Below are 20,804 nucleotides of genomic sequence, written 5' to 3'. Positions count from 1 at the left end.
CTCAATCTCTTGCATGTAAGCGAGCTGGCCTTAACGTTTTTTCTTTTTAAATTCTCGGGTGCAAAAGTGGAGGGTGGCTTCATTATGCGAGTGGGTTGATTACACGACAAATACAGTATCGTGTTTTCACATCGTAAGTGCCGTCACAAGCCGATTTCTGTATATTGAATTATTTCGCGATCCCCTTCGAGTTTGATATATCCGGGTTCGACTGTATAAGCATTTTCTAACTGGGCCTGCAAGAGACCATAAAAAATGTTCAAATTAAAAAGCCAAAAACTATTTGCATTCCAGTAATTTTATCTGATGCACAGTCTGCATTTGAAATGAAGGTCCTCTTCGCAAGAAGGACGTTTTGAAGATGCTTCACTGAACACTCAACACGGTCAAGCATTGCGGTGAATTTGAAAATTTCTGGTGTACTCAATAATTTTCCAATATTGGGAATTACAAATATCAAATTTTCGAATAGTACGAGTATGAATCGATTAACAAGCATATTTGATTCATACTCAAAGTTTAGAATTGTCGCACACCTTAATTATAACCACACAGAATTTCCTTGGTAAGATGGGAAAGGCAGTGTCTCAAAATAACAGCTTGAGGGGCCAGTTGGTGTTGTGTTTTGTCTCTTGTGATTGTTTGTTGCGCCACATTTCTGGGTACTGTGCAGTGTTGCTGTCCCCATCCTTCCACACAGACTGGCGCCACAAATATGAACGGAGCGGTTTCCTCAACAGTGAATGCATCTTTTGCTGCCAAAGAAATATAGAGCAGTAGAACTCATTTTTCACTGAGAGCAAACATCCCTTTTTTAATGCTAAAAATGCCTCCACACACACATCTTTGAGCAAAACGTGCCCACAGTGGAAACCACACAAGCTCACTGGGCCCTGCTGCTAGCACACCAAAAGCAGTGCTGCATACACTGAGGGCACTCATGTCCTCCAGAGAAATAAGCATGCTTGTTTATGTAGGAGCTTCTTTGTATCATGTGCAGCTGAATATGTTTGCAGTAATGATGTCACCATGACTGGGCGTGACATCATTACCGGATGGTGTGACGTCATCACGATGTCACATCTGGTCATGTCTAACCGGAACTGACGTCATGATGACGTCACATTGTCAGATTCGTGCTTTCGGCGGCTGTCTTTTGTGCGGCCGTCGCCCACTCCCCTTACTCCCTAAATCCTTTCCCGCCTTAGGCGGCAAAGAGGTGTCCGAAGGTGCCCCGTGAATTTTCTCATTGGCGCCTTTTGGCGAACACGACCCCACTTCGACGACTGCGCTCACGCGACTGTCCGAGCGGGGCAAGGTGCGTACGCTACTGTTCTTGTCCGCCGGCTTTTGTCCGTGCAGACCAGTGTGTACTCGAGTTCGCCCGCTCTGGGTCGTACCTGACAGCGCAGCTCGAGCCTGTCGATCATGATCCAAAGATCCGCGACAGGCGTACCTTGCGGTGGTTGCCCACTCTCTCTCAAAGGAACTTTTTGGTCACCGTGAGAGAGAGAGAGATCACAGCTCGCCGTTGCATGCTTGTGGAGCACATTCCTTGCCACTTCGTGCGTGCAGCAAAGCATTGCTCCTCACGCACTCCTGGGACGCGGTAACTGAGTGTTTGTGTACCGCTGGAGATGTTTATTATCGCGTTGAATAAATGTGTCCTGTGTGAACTAGGAGGCTTGTGTCTTTGCAGCGAAGCACTCTCCTCCCTGCGGAGGTTGAATGCGTGCTGCGTTGTGTCAGTGTGTGCGTGGTGACGGCTGATCAGGATTTCGGTTCGCGCGACGCTCGAACCCACGGTAGTTGGTGGCCTATGCCCACGCAGAAACCACAGCGTGTCTTGTTGTATGTGACGTCACCACGACCGGATGTGAAGTCATCGTGACGTCACATCCGATCATCTCTAATAACCGGAATTCACGTCATCATGACATGACATCCGGTCAGGACCGATGACTTCACCAGGCAATTCATACATGTAAGAAGCTGAACCCGTCAGGCATGCGGCGCCTTTCATTTAGCACTTTGTCGAATGCCGCACTATAGAGCATACAGAAGCAGTACAGCAGGCATCAGCGGCGTTTCAAACTGGTTTCAAGTACCTGTCATACTTCTCCGCTGACGACAACAGATAGAAATGACGAGTCTCGAAGTATTATCAAATGCACACAGCATTGCTGTGTCATCAGTCTCACATGAGAAGAGTGTAATCTGCCATAATTTTTTTTACTATATCTGCTTTTTCCCAATTTATTTTGCTTTGCTTCCAGAAGCAAGCCAAATGCAAGGACACTCACTTTTCAAGCATGATGAATTGTGACTTTGGCTCTATATTTTCTTTGCAATCCATGCCCCAACAAAAAATGACAGCTACAAATCTGCACTGGGAATAGCCTAGCATTCATTCAAAAATCCACTAACGACTCAGACCTAATGCATGCTTGCAGAGACAACTGTACTCGAGATATAAGGCCGAATTTACCTCGACCTTTTGGAGCCTTATAAGAATAATCTTGACCAAAATGTGTCAAAAAGAGTTTCTCACCTCCAGGCCGTACCCGAGGAGGGCCCGCTTGCGCATCTTGACCGCAATGTCCCCCGACAGCTCGTAGCTGTTGTCTCGGTCGTCCCAACAGTGCACCAGCTTGCGGCCCTGGGTCCACACCAGCTCCGACAATGGGCTCCAGTTCTGGGCACAAAACACACCCTTTTTGTCGAACTTCTCTCGTGAGGTGGAAGGTGCAGTGTCATAAACAAATGCAGTGCACAGTTAAATCTTTAGGCTCCGGAACGGTGAAAGACATATAGGTGGGGATACAACGAGCTGTGCCGGTGTCAAATTCCTCTAAGCGCTACAAGACAGCAGTTCACTCAGCAGCTCGTGATGTAGTGGGAGGCATGGGGAATATCCGCTTTTTGAGGGCCATTTTCTCGTAAATTGTGGCCGATGATGAGAGGCAAATATTTTTGCCGCATTGTTTTTGTCTAGGGCCATTATTAAGTGCAGTTTTGTGAATCAGTAGTGTCGTGCATGCTTAAAAACATTACAAGGGTTGAACGGAATATGGAGCGAAAGCATTAGCTGCGGGTGACCAAGCGTTCTTCTCTTTTCCTTTTTCTTCAGGTTGCGTGAAGTCAGCTTAATTGACTGATTTATTTAACTATTTAGTATTTGATACATTTCAACGTCACCCTGATTGACTGACTTAACTGTTTTAGTATTTGATACATTCAAATGTGGCGCCAAGCCATTGGCTCACGGTACACAAGCGAAATAATGAAGAGCGTTTCACAATTCGGGGCGTGGCACAGTGGCAAAGCGCTCGGGATTCAAGGAATGGAGGTACGATTCCCAGTGGAGACTAATTTTTTTTTTTTTAATGAGGAGGAGTCGCACACAGCTTTGCTAGGCAACACTGGCACAGCTTGGCGAGAGGGCTGTGCAGCTGGCCTTGGCTGTGACTGCGATAGAAACAGATGTAGAAGACGAAGAATTTTTCGCGTGTAATTTGACCTTGCTGCACGAATAAGCAACGGTGGCTTGTTGACAACAAATAATTAACATCACCCGTCTCGCTCACTTTTTACCTTTCCTCTGGTTTGCGCATCAATGTGCCCGCTCATCTCTTTGCCTGCTCCGTGCAAACTCGTTTGATTCACAGTTAGCTTGCTCCTTTACTCTTTCCTTAAATGAGGTGTTCTCCCTTCCTGCCCTCTATAGGAATTTCCATTTTGTTGGTTCCTTTTTTTCTTTTCTCCCTTTGATTCTTTTGTCCTCAGGGTAGCGTACATTACAGAGGGGAAGAGACTTTCACAACAGTGAAAAAGAACATCAATCATAATTTATACAATACAAATAATAGAGGTAAAAATTATGGTTAACAATTTTCTTAAAGGTACATTAGAGATTTGGTTAAGAAAAATGTGATGTAGTGCACCAAATCAGCATAATAAATCAGTTAATGAACACAAACACATTACTTAGCATTGCAAGGACCTTTTTAAACTGAATGAGATCATGGATGTTAGTTAATAATGTGGGTAACGAATTCCATTAGTTACAGGTTCTTAGAAAATAAGATTTTCACATGCTACAATATCACAATGATGCACAGACTTTTTCTTTGTCATTGAGATGATAAGAAATGAAGAGTGGTTGCTGCCCATACAGACCACGCATCATGCCTAGTTCTTTAAGACCTATTTTAGAGCGTTAACTTTTTTTTACCTAGCTAGTTCAACTAGGGCAAGATGCTGTGCATGACAGCTTGTTATGTTGACAGAAGCGTTGGTGGCAGCAGCCCTCCCGGTGAACTTGACCGCGTGCCATCTCACTTCGTCATTGCCTGAAATTCAACAACCCTGATCAGATGCGCAAGGGGGCACGATTGGTTAAGTGCTTTGGGGATCGTGCAGTTCGTGTATAGTTGGGGTTCTGGCAAGTATTGATGGCTGCTGGGCTCGCTTGAGGTAAAAAATCCTTTTTGCATATGCAACTCGTTTGCTTATTTGTTTCGTTTGCACTTTAGTGATTAGTGCGATACAAAAGCAGTAGGAGGCACTGCCATAATTCCTTCAGTAAATAAGTGGTTAAGAATGCCCCGAGACTTTATATGTTTCCTGCCCCTTATAGAAGACAAGATTCGCTTTCCGTGCCATATTTACGCTATCCAATGCGAGAAAACTGTGCTTCCCTTCAACTCAGTGGTTGAGTGATGTGCTCCACAGTATTTGAGCATAAACTTGAACCTTTTCTTCGCTACATTGTTATGATATAAATTGTGTGAATAGTAGTCATAGGGCTTAGTGAGCTTAGGAGGCCGAATGAAGCATATACTGTACTGAAGGATGGGCATGTACTGTGTAATCGAGGCTTACCAGAGAGGCGAGAACTAGGAGAAGGTTTCCTTGTCAATAAGTACATAGCGGGTAATATTGATGAATTTTATAGTATTAATGAGAGGGTAGCAGGCATCGTAACTAGGCTTATTAAGCGGTATAAACTGAAGGTTGTACAGGCACCCACATGTAGTTATGATGACCAGGCAGTTGAAAGCTTCTACGAAGATGTAGAATCGGCAATGCGAAAAGTAAAGACTCAGTATACTGTGCTAATGGGTGACTTCAATGCCAAGGTAGGGAAAAAACAGGCAGGAGACGAGGCAGTAGGTGACTAGGGCATTGGCTCTAGGAATAGCAGAGGGGAGTTACTAGTTGAGTTTGCAGAGCGCAACAACTTAAGAATCATGAATACCTTCTTCAGCGAAAGGAAGAACCGGAAAGGGACATGGAAATGAACATGGAAAAGTCCTAACAGTGAGACTAAAAATGGATTTGACTTCATACTGTGTTCAACCCCCGCCATTATTCAAGATGTAGAGGTAATCGGGAAAGTGCGATGCAGTGACCACAGGATGGTGGGGTCCCAAATTAGCCTAAATCTGAAGAAGGAACGCAACAGATTAGTAAGAAAGAAACCCAGCAACGAATTAGCGGTGAGGGGGAGGGCAGAAGAGTTCAGGATCTCGCTACAGAATAGATATTCAGCTCTAACCGAGGATGGCGACATTACCCTAGAAGGAATGAACAATAATTTCAGAGATATCATTACTGAGTGCACTATAGAAGTAGGTGGTAGGATAGTTAGAGACGATACCGGTAAGCTGTATTACGGAAAGTTGAGCTAGTTGGTACATGATTGCAAATTACGAGCACTGCGACGGAGAACAACAACGAGAGAGTAATGACAAGGACAGGTAAGCTGTCTAAGGAGACAAAAGATTTGATTAAAAGATGCCAGAGTATGAAAGCAATCCAACAGACCAGATAGAACTGGCAGAGATATCAAAGCTAATCAATAAGCGCAAGGTGGCCGATACAAGGAAGTATAACATGGAGAGAATTGAGCATGCTGTAAAGAACGAGGGAAGCCTTAAAGCGGGAAAAAAAATAAATAAAAAAATTGGCATATGCAAAAACCAGATGTATTTGATAAGGGACAAGGCGGGCAACGTCATCACGAATATAGATAAGATAGTCAAAGTAGCCGAGGAGTTCTATACTGATCTGTACAGTAGTCAAAGTAGTCAGGAGAGTAATGAGATTGGCGGTAGGGAAAAACAGTCAGACATTCCACAAGTGACGAAGGACGAGGTCAAGAAAGCATTAAACACTATGAAAATGGGGAAATCAGCTGGAGAGGATCAGATAATTATAGATTTGTTAAAGGACGGGGGGGATATTGTGCTAAAAAAACGGGCCACCCTGTATACACAGTGCCTGGTGTCATCGACGGTACCGGAACCATGGAAGAATGCAAACATTATCCTCATTCATAAGAAAGGGGGGCTCTATGGACCTTAAAGATTACAGACTAATCAGCCTACTGTCTGTTACGTATAAGGTATTTACTAAGATAATCGCTAATAAAATCAGGACAACCTTAGACTGCAATCAAATAAAGGATCAAGCAGGTTTTCAAAAACGGTACTCTACTATCGATCATATCCATACCATCAACCAGGTGATAAAAAAATGCTTGGAATATAACCAGCCCCAATACATAGCATTAATTGATTACGAAAAAGCATTTGACTCAGTTGAAACCTCGGCGGTGATGCAGGCATTGCGAAATCAGGGGGTAGACGAGCCGTACGTGAAAGTGCTTGAAGATATATATAGTGGCTGCACAGCAACCATAGTTCATAAAGAAAGTAACAAAATTCCCATAAAGAAAGGTGTTAGGCGAGGAGACACAATCTCCCCAGTACTATTCACAGCTTGCTTAGAGGAAGTATTCAGACTTGGAATGGGAGCAGTTAGGGATAAGGGTAGATGGAGAATACCTCAGTAATCTGCGATTTGCTGATGACATTGCCTTGCTAAGCAACTCGGGGGAGGAACTGCAAATAACGATTGATAACCTAGACAGGAAAAGTAGAAACGTAGGCTTGAAAATCAATATGCAGAAGACTAAGGTAATGTTCAACAGTCTCGGGAAGGAACAGCAGTTTACATTATGTAGCCAAGTACTGGAAGTAGTAGGCGAATATGTCTACTTAGGACAGGTAGTAACCGCAGATCCGGACCATGAAAAGGAAATAACAAGAAGAATAAGATTGGGATGGAGCGCATTTGGCAAGCACTCGCAAATTATGACTAGCAGCTTACCGGTATCGCTCAAGAGAAAAGTATACAACAGTTGCATCTTACCTGTACTCACCTATGGGGCTGAAACGTGGAGGCTAACCAAGAGAGTTCTACTTAAGTTGAGGACAACCCAGAGGGCTATGGAACGAAAAATGGTAGGGGTAACATTAAGAGATAGGAAGCGAGCAGAGTGGGTCAGAGAAATAACTCAAGTTACCGACATTCTAGTGGAAATTAAGAAGAAGAAATGGACATGGGCAGGACATGTAGTGCGAAGAGCGGATAACCGATGGTCGCTTAGGGTAACAAATTGGATTCCAAGGGAAGGAAAGCGTAGCAGGGGGTGGCAGAAAGTTAGGTGGGCGGATGAGGTTAAGAAGTTCGCAGGGGTCAAGTGGATGCAGCTAGCACAGAACCGGGTTAATTGGAGAAATATGGGAGAGGCCTTCGCCCTGCAGTGGGTATAGTCAGGTAGATGATGATGATGAAGAGTACTGACAAGCCAAAAAATTATTCTGGACTTAACTTCTGCAATGATGGAATGGGCACGACTTATGAATGAAGTACATAAAAAAAATATTAAAGAGCACTGCAGAATCTACATTGGAGTAATGCAAAAGCACGGATGCTGCTGTTGGTTGCTTCTGGGTGCTTCTAGTAGCTTAATTCACTTCTTGTTTGCCCATTTGAGTCTTTGGTACTTTCAAATTGCGTGCCAATCCCTTCCTATGCCCTTTTTTCGACTCTAGTTCCTGTTGCGTGACGTCACATCCTTAAAATCATATCCACTACGGCACCGTTTCTCCCTTTCCGCTTTCACTCCCACTTTCCTCCCTTCCCTTACGATCCGGTTCAGGTGTCCACAGAACAAGTATGACAGATACTGCGCCCTTCCTTTCCTGTGAACCAGTTATTCATATTAATTTAACTAATTATCTTATTGGCCTAATTATTTTTTCTGCAGCAACATTACGTCAGCCTCTATCGATTGACACCACTCTTTAACCTCTACCACTTCTGAATTACTAGCAACTGCTGCGGACACGATTTTGCGGACGCAGTCTGCAGATAGAAATCTGTGAACATAGGGAAGTAACGCTTTTGCGTTAAGAAGATATGTATCACCTTTTTCCTGTGGATTGGATCTAAATGAAACCAAGAAACTTTGCTTGGCTGCTAGGCTTTCCTTGCATTTTAACTGTAATCATGTTTTTTTCTCAGTTTAACTGTCTTGTACATTTCAATGATGTAGAAACAGCTTTTGAAAACCTTAAGACGAGCATCAGAAAATTAATACCAAGTATACTGATTGATTTATGGTGTTCAATGTCCCAAAGCAAATGGAGGGCTCTGGAAAATTCGACCACCTGGGAATCTCATCGTGCACTGCCATCACACAGCACATGGGCGCCTCGTTTTCGCCTCCATTGAAAAGCAGCTGCTGTGGCTGGGAACATATTGAGACTGATAAATTTGATCAACTACAAGAAATTGCCAGAGAGGCATGCTTGCAGCACAGTTTCAAAATGTCTCCTTCTTTGGCGCAAGAGAGGCTTTCTTCAGTTTCCCCATCAAAGATTTTCGGCCAAGTTCAGCTCCATTCTCCCTGATCGCATCTGAGAATAGCATTTCATCTTGTGGTTCTTTCGATGGAAGCGATCGAGATGTCTTCACAGCCATATTTTTGGAGCAAAACGACAGGACGACATACAGACAAGACGAATACGGGCACTTGTCTTTTTGCTCTAAAAATATTAAGACTAGCACAACATTTAACTCCTTTGATCAATTTGGGTGTGAAGAATCGCCAACCTTGATGCCTACGAAGGTTAGTGCAAGTTGACACATGAAAAGCACATAGCTGAACATAAAAAGGCCTTTGAGGTGTGAATGGGCTTTTATAGGCTCCAGGGATTTAATTAAGGGATGGCACAGTAGTGACAGGTGCAAAATTTTAAAAGCGTGAGTACTTACATTTGTCCGTTTCTCTGTCAATTGCAAATTCACGATGGTGGAGAGGTAACATAATCATAGCTACAGCATTAGAAATAATTTCTTAGCTACCACGTGACCACCCATACAATGGAGTCCATCACCTGGTCCACCACTTGTGGCGTCATGGTTCCCTAAAGACACATGACCTATTCCCCCCCTATTTTCTATCTATTTTTGAGGACACTGCATCGCCCTGAGGATCCAGTCTTACATTTCAGTGCAAAGCCACAATATTGTGAGAAGAAGTTTGTAAGAAATTTGAGAAATTTTCCCTCTCACTTCGTCCAGTAGCGTACAAGCTACGGAGGATGTTTTGAGGACAATGGGCTCTGATATGCATTCAAAAGTTCCTTCAAATGTCCTATTTGGGACGAGGATGTTTGCGCCATTTGAGGACGTCCTTTGAGGTATGAAAACCGGATTTACTGCTGAATATTTGCGAAAGTATGAATCAAATAACTACCCTTCAATTATTCAAAATTATATTCAGCATATGTAATATTTGCACACCCAGGATCATTATTGTCTTCTCGACTAAGCTGCTTAACGCAAGAAAATTGTAAAGGCTGAAACGTGCTAGCAATTGCCGCACTCCAGAAGCAGTGCTTCCATTGTCATGTCACAGCAACCTGCTGAATACTGAAGTGATGCACCTGTGAGCGTGTGGCAGCCAGGCATAACACGACTGCATGTGCACTTTTGAGAAGCTAACAAACATGGTAAGTGCTGAATAGAAGCTTTGCGAGTGTTTAGGCTTAGACCGTGGCCACAGCTGCCTCCAAGGCACTATCGAGAGCGACTATAGTAGTTTGACAAATTCTGAATGTGCTCCACTATACTTTTTCTTCCACATCCCCTCATCCTTCTTGCCAATCAGAAAAGTCTCCTTCTTCCTGCCCTCAATACTCTCTCTGAGTGTTTAGAAGGGCCCAATATTTTGGACCGAAAAAATGGCATGCAGGTCAAATGAAACCGTAACAACTATTTACAAACTAGTCCAACTTTCAAAGTGTGGCAGTGTGCGGGATATGCATTACCAGTGTTGTATCAGCTGGTACTCCACAAGTAATGTGCGACCCATTACCGATGCTGCAATAAATCTGATAAATTCGTCAAGTGTAAATAGTCTGATATAAATGCATTCCCTGTGTTTTAGCAAGTGAACTGCAATTGCTTTTTGATGACCACATTTCGGATAGCATGAAGATTTTTCACAATAGTGTCATGCCCCCCCAAAAAAGGGGGCACGACACCGGTCAACACACTATACTCACCGCACTCGTGATGTTTCAGGTACTGACGTATTGGCCACCTGCTTGTACGTGCTCTTTCCTGGACCATCCGAAATTTCGACTGCACCCGCCTGGAACTTTGGACCCGAAGATGCAACTCACGCCACGCTCGGGATGCCGGTCTCAGCGATAATCACCGACCCCATCTGGCAACCACCGCCGTCCGTAACGTCACCAATCACGGGACGCAACGCTACCCTATTTAACCAGCAAAGCCGCTCGGTCCACACGGGGCACAACACCGGTCAACGCACTATGCTCACCGCACTCCTGATGTTTCAGGTACTGATGTATTGGCCACCTGCTTGTACGTGCTCTTTCCTGGACTATCCGCCATCCGAAATTTCGACTGCACCCGCCTGGAACTTTGGACCCGAAGATGCAACTCACGCCACGCTCGGGATGCCGGTCTCAGCGATAATCACCGACCCCATCTGGCAACCACCGCCGTCCGTAACGTCACCAATCACGGGACGCAACGCTACCCTATTTAACCAGCAAAGCCGCTCGGTCCACACGGGGCACAACACCGGTCAACGCACTATGCTCACCGCACTCCTGATGTTTCAGGTACTGATGTATTGGCCACCTGCTTGTACGTGCTCTTTCCTGGACTATCCGCCATCCGAAATTTCGACTGCACCCGCTGGAACTTTGGACCCGAAGATGCAACTCACGCCACGCTCGGGATGCCGGTCTCAGCGATAATCACCGACCCCATCTGGCAACCACCGCCGTCCGTAACGTCACCAATCACGGGACGCAACGCTACCCTATTTAACCAGCAAAGCCGCTCGGTCCACACGGGGCACAACACCGGTCAACGCACTATGCTCACCGCACTCCTGATGTTTCAGGTACTGATGTATTGGCCACCTGCTTGTACGTGCTCTTTCCTGGACTATCCGCCATCCGAAATTTCGACTGCACCCGCCTGGAACTTTGGACCCGAAGATGCAACTCACGCCACGCTCGGGATGCCGGTCTCAGCGATAATCACCGACCCCATCTGGCAACCACCGCCGTCCGTAACGTCACCAATCACGGGACGCAACGCTACCCTATTTAACCAGCAAAGCCGCTCGGTCCACACGGGGCACAACACCGGTCAACGCACTATGCTCACCGCACTCCTGATGTTTCAGGTACTGATGTATTGGCCACCTGCTTGTACGTGCTCTTTCCTGGACTATCCGCCATCCGAAATTTCGACTGCACCCGCCTGGAACTTTGGACCCGGAGATGCAACTCACGCCACGCTCGGGATGCCGGTCTCAGCGATAATCACCGACCCCATCTGGCAACCACCGCCGTCCGTAACGTCACCAATCACGGGACGCAACGCTACCCTATTTAACCAGCAAAGCCGCTCGGTCCACACGGGGCACAACACCGGTCAACGCACTATGCTCACCGCACTCCTGATGTTTCAGGTACTGATGTATTGGCCACCTGCTTGTACGTGCTCTTTCCTGGACTATCCGCCATCCGAAATTTCGACTGCACCCGCTGGAACTTTGGACCCGAAGATGCAACTCACGCCACGCTCGGGATGCCGGTCTCAGCGATAATCACCGACCCCATCTGGCAACCACTGCTGTCCGTAACGTCACCAATCACGGGACGCAACGCTACCCTATTTAACCAGCAAAGCCGCTCGGTCCACACGGGGCATGACACCGGTCAACGCACTATGCGCACCGCACTCCTGATGTTTCAGGTCAGTTACCTAAACCATTGTAAGACATTTCGAAGTAGCAACCCTTTTTTGTTAGAGGTGTCATGCCCCTATGACTTCGAGTGGCGTAGTGCTTTTCGCATATTAATTGATGTGCTAGCATTCAAATACTTGTCGCAACTGCTGCTGTTAATATCAGGCGATGTCGAACTCAACCCTGACCCCGTTGAAACGCGCGTGCAGCGGCTAGAAGAAAGTCTTGAAGCACTGCGTGCTGAAATAGATCACCTCACCGCCACTCAAGTTTCACAGGAAAAACAAATACAGTCCTTAAGTAATCGTATAGCCAAATTAGAGTCATCAGAGTCAAAACCTAACACCGATACACCCCCCAACGAAACAGACAACATCCAACGCGAAATAGCAGTCTTAAAAGCTGCCAGCATTGATACAAAAATTCGAATGCGCTGTAACAACTTGCTTTTCTTAGGCCTCGATGACACAAGCACGGAATCATGGTCTGAATCAGAAAACAAAATTGTGGCACTCCGTGCCGATCACCTCGACTTTCATCTTGACCAAAACAGCATTGAACGTGCCCACCGCATTGGAAATCACTGCAACGACAAAAAGCGCCCCATAATTGTAAAATTCATGCAGTTTAAGACCAAAGAGAGCATTCTGTCCTGTGGGCGGAAACTTAAAGGGACCAATTACGCAATAAGAGAAGTTTTTGAATTTCCAACCCGGCAGGCACGTTCCGAACTGCTTCAGTTCATTCGCCCGCGGAAATGTGCCTTTAAACTGGCTTTTGACATGCTTTACGTAGGCAATAAATGCTATATTTACGACCCAACCACTGAAAGCGTAATAGAAAACACCAACTCTGCAACCAGCACGCGAAGAAGCGCAGGACCTTCATCTGCAAGCATTTCTGAAAGCAAAACATGACGCTCCAAAAAGCAGGTACTATCTTCTGTCACCGTCCGGCACCCATCGCCATGCCTTGATCTAAATATCGCGTTCACGAACATCCGAAGTGTAATCCCAAAACATGATCATCTTGAAAGTTTCATTACGGATGTTGACGCTGATGCTGTGCTATTAACAGAAACTTGGCTGAACGCAGATATCGGAGATTCCGAAATTTTTTCCCCTAATCTTAACTACACTATATACCGGCATGACAGGAAAAACAAAAAAGGGGGGGGGGGGGGGGGGGGGGCGTCCTCATAGCTATCAAGAACACCCTATCATCATCTCACATTAATAGCGACGACACTCTTGAACTCACGTGAGCATGCTTGAACGACAGGGCTAGAAAAATTGTTCTTGGCATTTGCTACAGGCCACCGGATAGCAATTCAACATTCTGTGATGCTCTGTATTGCTCTTTAACCAATATCAGAAATAACTTCTCAAACTCCCCCATATATTTATTTGGCGATTTCAACTTCCCAAACATTAGCTGGCCCCTACTCTCAGTGCTTAATCGAACACCTACCACCGACGCAAAACATTTCCTCCTCCTAACACTTGACTTTAACCTACGACAAGTCATCACAAGCCCAACAAGAGGAAACAACATTCTTGACCTACTCCTTACCCCCGACGACGTAAAAGGTATAACCACGTTGCCAGGCATTAGCGACCATAACTTACTTCACATCCGCCTCTCATTCCCATTAAAAAACGATCCCCAACACAAAAGGTAATAGCTGGCTACAAAAGGGCCAATTTTGACGCCATCAACCGTGCACTATTAGAATTCTACAGCTCTTTCCAGAATTTTTATCATTCTCACACGGTCAATGCCAAGTGGGAATATTTTAAGACCACTATGCTAACCCTGAAAAACATGCACATTCCATCCTTCATTGTAAAATCCGATTCTAATAACGAATGGTTCAATAGAGAACTTAAAAGGCTTCTTAACTCTTTCGCTACCGTGCCCATTCAAATCGATCAATCTGATCGACGGTTCACATTTTCGCGCTCTCACGCGCTCGCGCGGTTTACGGGCACCTAGTGCCATCTAGGTTATAAAGTGGGAAACAAACAACGTGCTCCGCCTTGTTTTGTTGGTTTTTCGCTTTGCGGCACTTCTCCACGTGCCGCGAAAGTTTCGGGTTGCCGAGCCCGCGCTTCGATCATGGCGTCGTCATCGCGCGCGGGCGCTCCTAGAAGACGTCTTGTTTCTCGCCAATTGAGCGCTTCGGGAGCTGATTTTACGGATTCAGTCAGCAGTAGTGAGCCAGAAGATGTGGACACGTCTGATTTCAGCACCGCTGAGGAGGATGTGCCAAGCCAAGCTGGAACATCCAGCGGGTGAGTATCGGCTCTATGCGCGGCGCATATTTCGGTTACTAATAAATAGTTATGAGCGGCGGAGCATGTGCTCACAGCTGTGGTATTTATTTTCAGGGTCTCAACGTCATACAGACGTGATTCCTTGCCAGCAGCTGTGAAGCGCGTGCAGTTTTTACCGAAGCGAAACCCGGGAGTCGAAGTTGGCGGCGCAGTCCGGAGTGAGGCACGGCGCTTCACGCGGGCCCTTGATGTCTTCAAACTATTCTTCACCGCTGAGCTGATCAACACGATCTGCGACAACACAAACAAATATGCATCGACGCATATTTCAGAGAGGCAGTCGTACGCAGAAAAGGACGGCTCATGGAAAAATTTTGGTCCCGACGAAGTGATGCAGTGCATAGGAATCCTGATCTACATGGGAATTGTGGAACTTCCTCGCCTCCATCTATACTGGAATACCTAAGAGTTATTTTCGGGCCTCATTCCTTCTAAGATTATGCCCAGGAGCCGATTTTTTGCGTTCCTTGCCTTTCTCAGTGTCATGGACCCTGAGAAGACCGACCCCGTCCGCGATGGCAAGCTGCACAGGATCGCACATCTACTGCAGCATATGAATGATGTCACGTCAGCATTTTCAGCCATACTGAAATTTGTGCGTGGACGAACGAATGGTTAAATCAAAAGGACGATCGGGGATTCGGCAGTATATGCGTGACAAGGGGGTCAAATGGGGGTACAAGCTGTGGGTCCTTGCAGACTCAAGCACAGGCTACACTGTGCAATTCAGTGTTTACACCAGGAAGCGAGAAACACCCAGCTCAAATAGTCTAGCTTATGACGTTGTAACCCGCCTGTGTGATGCATATTTAGATCAAGGCTACATTGTCTACCTTGACAACTTTTACACGTCCACCTCCCTCTTTGAACATCTCCTTGAGAGGAAAACTCTCTCTTGTGGAACAACACGCAAAGATCGTCGGGGATTTCCCTCCCAGTTGAAAGACACCACTTGGGAGAAAAGAGCAACGCGAGGGGACATTCGCTGGCTGCGGTGCCATGATGTGCTGTATTTGCAGTGGAAAGACAAGCGCGCTGTAAACATGATGAGCACAGCACACACTGCCAATAGTCACGTCACTGCAATGCGAAAAGTAAAGCAAGGAGACCGATGGACAAAGATCCCCATTAGGAAGCCGCTCTTGATAGAGGACTACAATAATAGCATGCTTGGTGTTGATAAGTCTGATCAGCTTATTGCTTCTTATAATGTGTTGATGAAGTGTGTCAGGTGGTGGAAGACACTGTTTTTTCACTGTATAGACATTGCTGTCGTCAACAGCTTTATCATATTCCAAGGACATAGGCAACATCACCCTGAGATAGAGGAGCTCACCAGAAAGAGTGGCTTTGACCAGCTTGCATTCCGAGTTGAGCTGGTCAACCAGATTTTTGGAATGGATGACAGATATGTTCACCCTCCCCCTCCTCCAAAGAAGTCGGAGCACAAGCCCCAGGTGCATGAAAAGCGCCGTAACTGCAAGCTTTGCTATGAAAGAAGCAAAGTTGAAAGGAAAACTGGAGTTTTCTGTCAGCCCTGTGGTGTGTATTTGTGTTTCATCCCTACGAGGGACTGCTTTGCACAATGGCACGCAACACACCCCTGCTAACTTTTTTTTTTGCCGAAAGAACACTTTTGCGCAATACCCTCCGACAATTGTACCATCTTTTTGACACATAATTAGCTACAAAATGTATATCTTCAAAACATTTTACTCTTGATATTTTTTGTTTTGCTGTTTTTTCAAGAAGAATGATACCCTCACTGTATAAAATTTTGAATTATAAACATTTTTTCACTAATTTGTGTAATAAATATATATGCAACGCTTATGTTATTGAGTAGAAGATTCTCTTAGCTACATTTTGATACTAAACAATGTAAATAAGGCATTAGTGTCTACTCGGCAAAAAATATTTCCTTGCACCCAGTAAAAACTGCCCTTTTTCCCGTGGTAGCGAAAGAGTTAATAGGAAAAAACGATTGTATCGAACAGCTAACTTGCATAAGCATCCCGAAGCATGGGAACGGTACCATCAGTGCGCAAAAGTATATAACGAAGAATTGACCTCCGCCAAGGAAAAGTTTTTTTCCTCCGATTTACATTCAATCCTCTTAACAAACCCCAATAAATTCTGGCGCATTCTCTCCCCTAAGACACGATCCAATAGAATTCAGCTTCTACACGTTAACCGTGAACCAATAAACAGTGATAAGAGCGTGACAATCCTAAATGACTATTTCTGTTCAGTGTTCTCCCCAGCAGCTGGCAGTCCAAATCCTTTTCCAGCCATCTCAACAGTAGCCATGCCCCAATTTACAGTCACTCCGGCAGGCATAGCTAATCTAATCAGTTCACTCAATACTTCTTCATCGTCTGGTTGCTACCAGATAATCAGTAAACTACTAAAGAATACCTGTGTAGTATCATGCCAGATACTGCATCTAATATTTGCCCAATCATTAGAATCCGGAGACGTCCCTGACGACTGGAAAATAGCAGAAATTGTCCCGATCTTCAAAAAAGGTGACCGCACAAATCCTTCCAACTACCACCCTATTTCTTTAACCAGCATCCCTTCCAAATTACTTGAACATGTTTATATCATCCAGCCTAATGAGCCACCTAGATTCCATAAACTTCTTTTATCCCCATCAACACGGTTTTCGAAAACACTACTCCTGCGAAACTCAACTGGCTGAATTCACTCATGACATCCTTCACTTTATGGACGAAAACTTTCAAATTGACGCCATATTTTTAGATTTCTCCAAGGCCTTCGACCGTGTTCCGCACTCACACTTGCTCGCAAAACTTTCCTCTCTAGGTATCCCTGATAATATAATAACCTGGCTCAATCAGTTTCTTCTTGAACGCAGACAATTCACATCAAGCAATGGCTACCGCTCATCCCTTTCTGATGTTACATCAGGTGTCCCCCAGGGCGCCGGCTTATCCCCGCTACTCTTCCTCATTTACATCAATGATCTCCCAGCTAATATAGATACTAAACAAAGACTATTTGCGGACGACTGTGTCATCTACAGTCCCATTCGTCATCTCACCGATAGCCACCTACTACAAAAAGACATTGATGCAATAGCCACATGGTGTGACACTTGGTTCATCCCTTTGAACCTGGACAAATGCCAACTCTTGTCGTTCTCCCGCAAACGAACAGTAATTCAGCATTAATACACCATCAACGCTACCCCGGTTGCCGAAACATCATCCTACAAGTACCTTGGATTACATCTTTCATCTTCATTATCTTGGGTCAATCACGTCCAAACAATATGCTCTGATGCCTCACGTGTTCTAGGTTATTTACTGCGAAACCTCAAATCGGCATCCGCGGAAGTGAAAAAAACTGGCTTATCAAACTTTCATCCGTCCCAAACTAGAATTTGCATCATCAATCTGGCACCCATCTCAAGCCTACCTCATCGCCGAACTCGAAGCCATCCAAAATCGTGCAACCCGCTTCATCACTTTTGAATACCCCAAAGAAATCAGCATTACTGCACTTAAACGCTTTGTCTCCCTGCCCACTCTAAAGTCGCGCCACATCATCTCCCTCTTTGCCTACTGCACAGCTTCTTTTACCACCCTGCTTCCAGACACCCTTTGCTGCAACCACCGCTTCGAACGTCCAATCGCCTAAGCCACAGCCTCCCCATAGCAGGTATCAGGAGCCGCACTTCAGCTATGAACAGTTCATTTTTCCCCAATGCGATTACTCTCTGGAATGCCCTACCTAACGACATAGTTGCATGCGACGATCGCAAAACATTTCGCACAAAACTCCAAGATGTGTAAGCATTTCATCTGTGTTACCACCAATCATTCATTGGCTTTCAAATTTGCTTGCCGCATGATCCCACGGATGCCTTGATGGTCTTTATTTTTCTTGCCTTTTACAATTTGTAGTGTTTGTGTTAATTGTGCCTGCCTTCATCAAGATTGTATTTACCCCTCGGACCCTTAAGGATGACATAAATGAAATGAAAGAGGTTGCACAGCCCTCCACTGAACCGCTCGGACGAGGAAAACATGTGTCTGAGAGAGGACACACCCACCAGTGTGATCCGGTCAAAGACCGTGTAGTCTCGAGCCAAGCTGCTTGATGTCACAGCCAGCATCCGGTTCTCGTCGTGGGGATGCCAGGCGAAGGAGCTCAGCACCACTGCACTTGGGAATGCTGGACAATGCAGAGACAAGCATGCACATGTGTGGACAAGTGCTAATTCAGTTGGTAATAGCATGCTGAAATCATTTTGTTAGTGGTAAAAGAACACGACACAAACGGGACACCCACAAGGGACACTAGCGGGTGTCCCTTGTGCGTCGTGTTCTTTGTGTCCGTGTGTTTTTTACCGCTAACAAAATGATTTCAGCATGCTACTTCAGACTGTGTGCAAATGGCACTTAAATTTTTTCTAGCCCAGCAGCTTAGTGATCTAATGAATGAAAGAAACTAAACAGCCTGCCACAGCAAACCTCAATCTTAATCGAGGGCTCTTGTTTGCTTTATGCTTAGTTTGGTTTATGGGCCTTCAATGTCCCAAAGCAACATGGCAAAGTCCACATCTATTGAAATTCCGCAGCCGTGGTTGAGATCAAGCAGCCAAGCAATCCAGCCACCCGAGCCTCCACGATGAGAGACTAGCACAAAAGAGGTGCAGGTAAAAGTGAACAACAATATAGGCGGTTGATTATTCTTCAGATAAACTTCGTTACTCTCCTATGGGCATTATTGCCAAGAACATAGAACAGTGCAAAACAAATGCAACAAAGGAGTGGCACTTCCAGGTTGTGTAGGCACAGATTAGGTGACAAAACTAGCTTGTTTACATTCTTGGCCACATATGTACCAAATGATAGGTATGACAGTAAAAATGCCTTGCCGGTGTGGCCCCTGTTAATTGGCCAAAGCCATAGCAAATGTCAGTTGGACTGCATGTTGGACTTCTCGCAATCTTGAGGGCAATAAAGAAAGATTTCTCTTCCATCCTCATTCTGATTTCACAGCCCCTTGAAACTAGCAGGCACTTTTTTGGCAGTGTCCACACTTTTCACAAGTCCATCACAGAATTTCCACTCCACATCAGCATGCAGAACGCCCTCGGGTGTATATACCTGGCAGTATACAGGTGTGATAACTGCCAGAACAGACAGGGGTATGGCTGAGACAGCTATAATCAGCATGAGTGCACATACGCTGCACTGTGCGTTCCACCATGGTGGGCTCCACATCATCCGCCACGCCCTGCGGGTGCTGCACATCATAGAGCTTCACCACGCTGCTCTCCTTGGTGAGCAGACTCAGCACATTGGACCTGCACGGCACACACTAGTTATGCAGCTAAAAAATAAAACACTTGCTTACATAAATCACGGTCAAAATTCAAGAACTTCAGGAGGGCAAGGCAGTTCTGAACGGGTGAAATAGACGACCAATGTTGCACTCGTGAAATTTAAATAATGCATCCCACTTTCAAACGGGGCTCAGTAGCTGCGTATAAAGGTACTGGTGCAAGATATTTAAATGAGTCGAACCATAAAAACATATGCCTTAAGCAATGACAGAGCACTGTGTTAATGGCTAGTGGTGTCTTATGTTTATGACGTTATTCTTCCAAAACTGTGGAAGCAAATATCATTACAGCTTTCTTTTATATACACACAAATATATATATATATATATATATATATCTTGTTGATAACAATAGCTTTGATGGTGATGCATACAGTATGCCTAATTCTTTGAATGCCTGCTCTGAGCACGTAATGTACCAACATGTTCAACAGATCAAGTAATACGACAACAAAGCATAAATCCTTGTTCATAACAGAGCAAGAGGTTTTGCCATATGCTATTGGTTGGTGAAACATACCATAAATTAATCATCTGTTCTTTTTGCCAATTTCTAAGGAGCCTTAGATTCTGTCTCAGACTGCAAACTGAGAGGCTAAATACATGATCCCAAATCGACAGCCATATGGTTGAAACCAACCAAGACAGTTCGAGGCAGGCGACGAATCAATCTTGGGACCAATCAGTAAGTTATTATATGGGGCTATGATACGGCAAACACAAGGTTAGATGATTTGCTATGCTTAGATTTATGACACTCATATTTCATTCAATCTTAAGAAACGTACAAACTAGAGAAAAATCGACAAATGCTTGTTTGCCTAAAAGCAATGCAGGATGAAATGGAATGTGTTCATTATAAAATACAGTAAAATCTAGTTTCCTAAGATCCTCACGTCACGGGCATGAGATTAAAATGTGACTGACAAAGAGCT

The 20,804-nt window shown here is 45.1% G+C and overlaps 2 protein-coding genes across 4 annotated transcripts in view; one reads left to right on the top strand and one right to left on the bottom strand.

Annotated features, from left to right (window-relative positions):
- Positions 1 to 20,804, bottom strand: part of LOC146201376 (GATOR2 complex protein MIOS-like) — a 264,250-nt gene that overhangs the window by 133,201 nt on the left and 110,245 nt on the right. For all 3 annotated transcript variants that reach the window (XM_084595804.1, XM_084595805.1, XM_084595806.1), the window contains 3 exons: positions 19,713 to 19,831; positions 18,572 to 18,693; positions 2,552 to 2,695 (listed from right to left, as the gene is read on the bottom strand). In XM_084595804.1, coding sequence (XP_084451930.1) covers positions 2,552 to 2,695; positions 18,572 to 18,693; positions 19,713 to 19,831 — 385 coding nt within the window. The remainder of the gene's footprint in view (positions 1 to 2,551; positions 2,696 to 18,571; positions 18,694 to 19,712; positions 19,832 to 20,804) is intronic.
- On the top strand, positions 14,218 to 15,047 carry LOC146201377 (uncharacterized). Its single transcript, XM_084593016.1, has 3 exons — positions 14,218 to 14,448; positions 14,545 to 14,723; positions 14,971 to 15,047. Exons 1-3 carry the CDS (start codon positions 14,273 to 14,275, stop codon positions 15,045 to 15,047), a joined length of 432 nt encoding a protein of 143 aa, XP_084449142.1. The 5' UTR covers positions 14,218 to 14,272.

Source organism: Amblyomma maculatum, chromosome 2 (genome assembly GCF_055883805.1).
Source record: "Amblyomma maculatum isolate TAMU_Amacu chromosome 2, ASM5588380v1, whole genome shotgun sequence".
NCBI lineage: Eukaryota > Metazoa > Arthropoda > Arachnida > Ixodida > Ixodidae > Amblyomma > Amblyomma maculatum.
This window is presented reverse-complemented; position numbering and strand designations above follow the sequence as displayed.

Bases quoted from the DNA above. Each gene is read 5' to 3' on its own strand.
- LOC146201377 (XM_084593016.1), top strand. From the start codon at position 14,273: ATGGCGTCGTCATCGCGCGCGGGCGCTCCTAGAAGACGTCTTGTTTCT. The intron at 14,449-14,544 runs GTGAGTATCGGC...ATTTATTTTCAG, and splicing joins CAAGCTGGAACATCCAGCGG to GGTCTCAACGTCATACAGAC. The intron at 14,724-14,970 runs GCGACAACACAA...TGCCTTTCTCAG, and splicing joins TGAGCTGATCAACACGATCT to TGTCATGGACCCTGAGAAGA.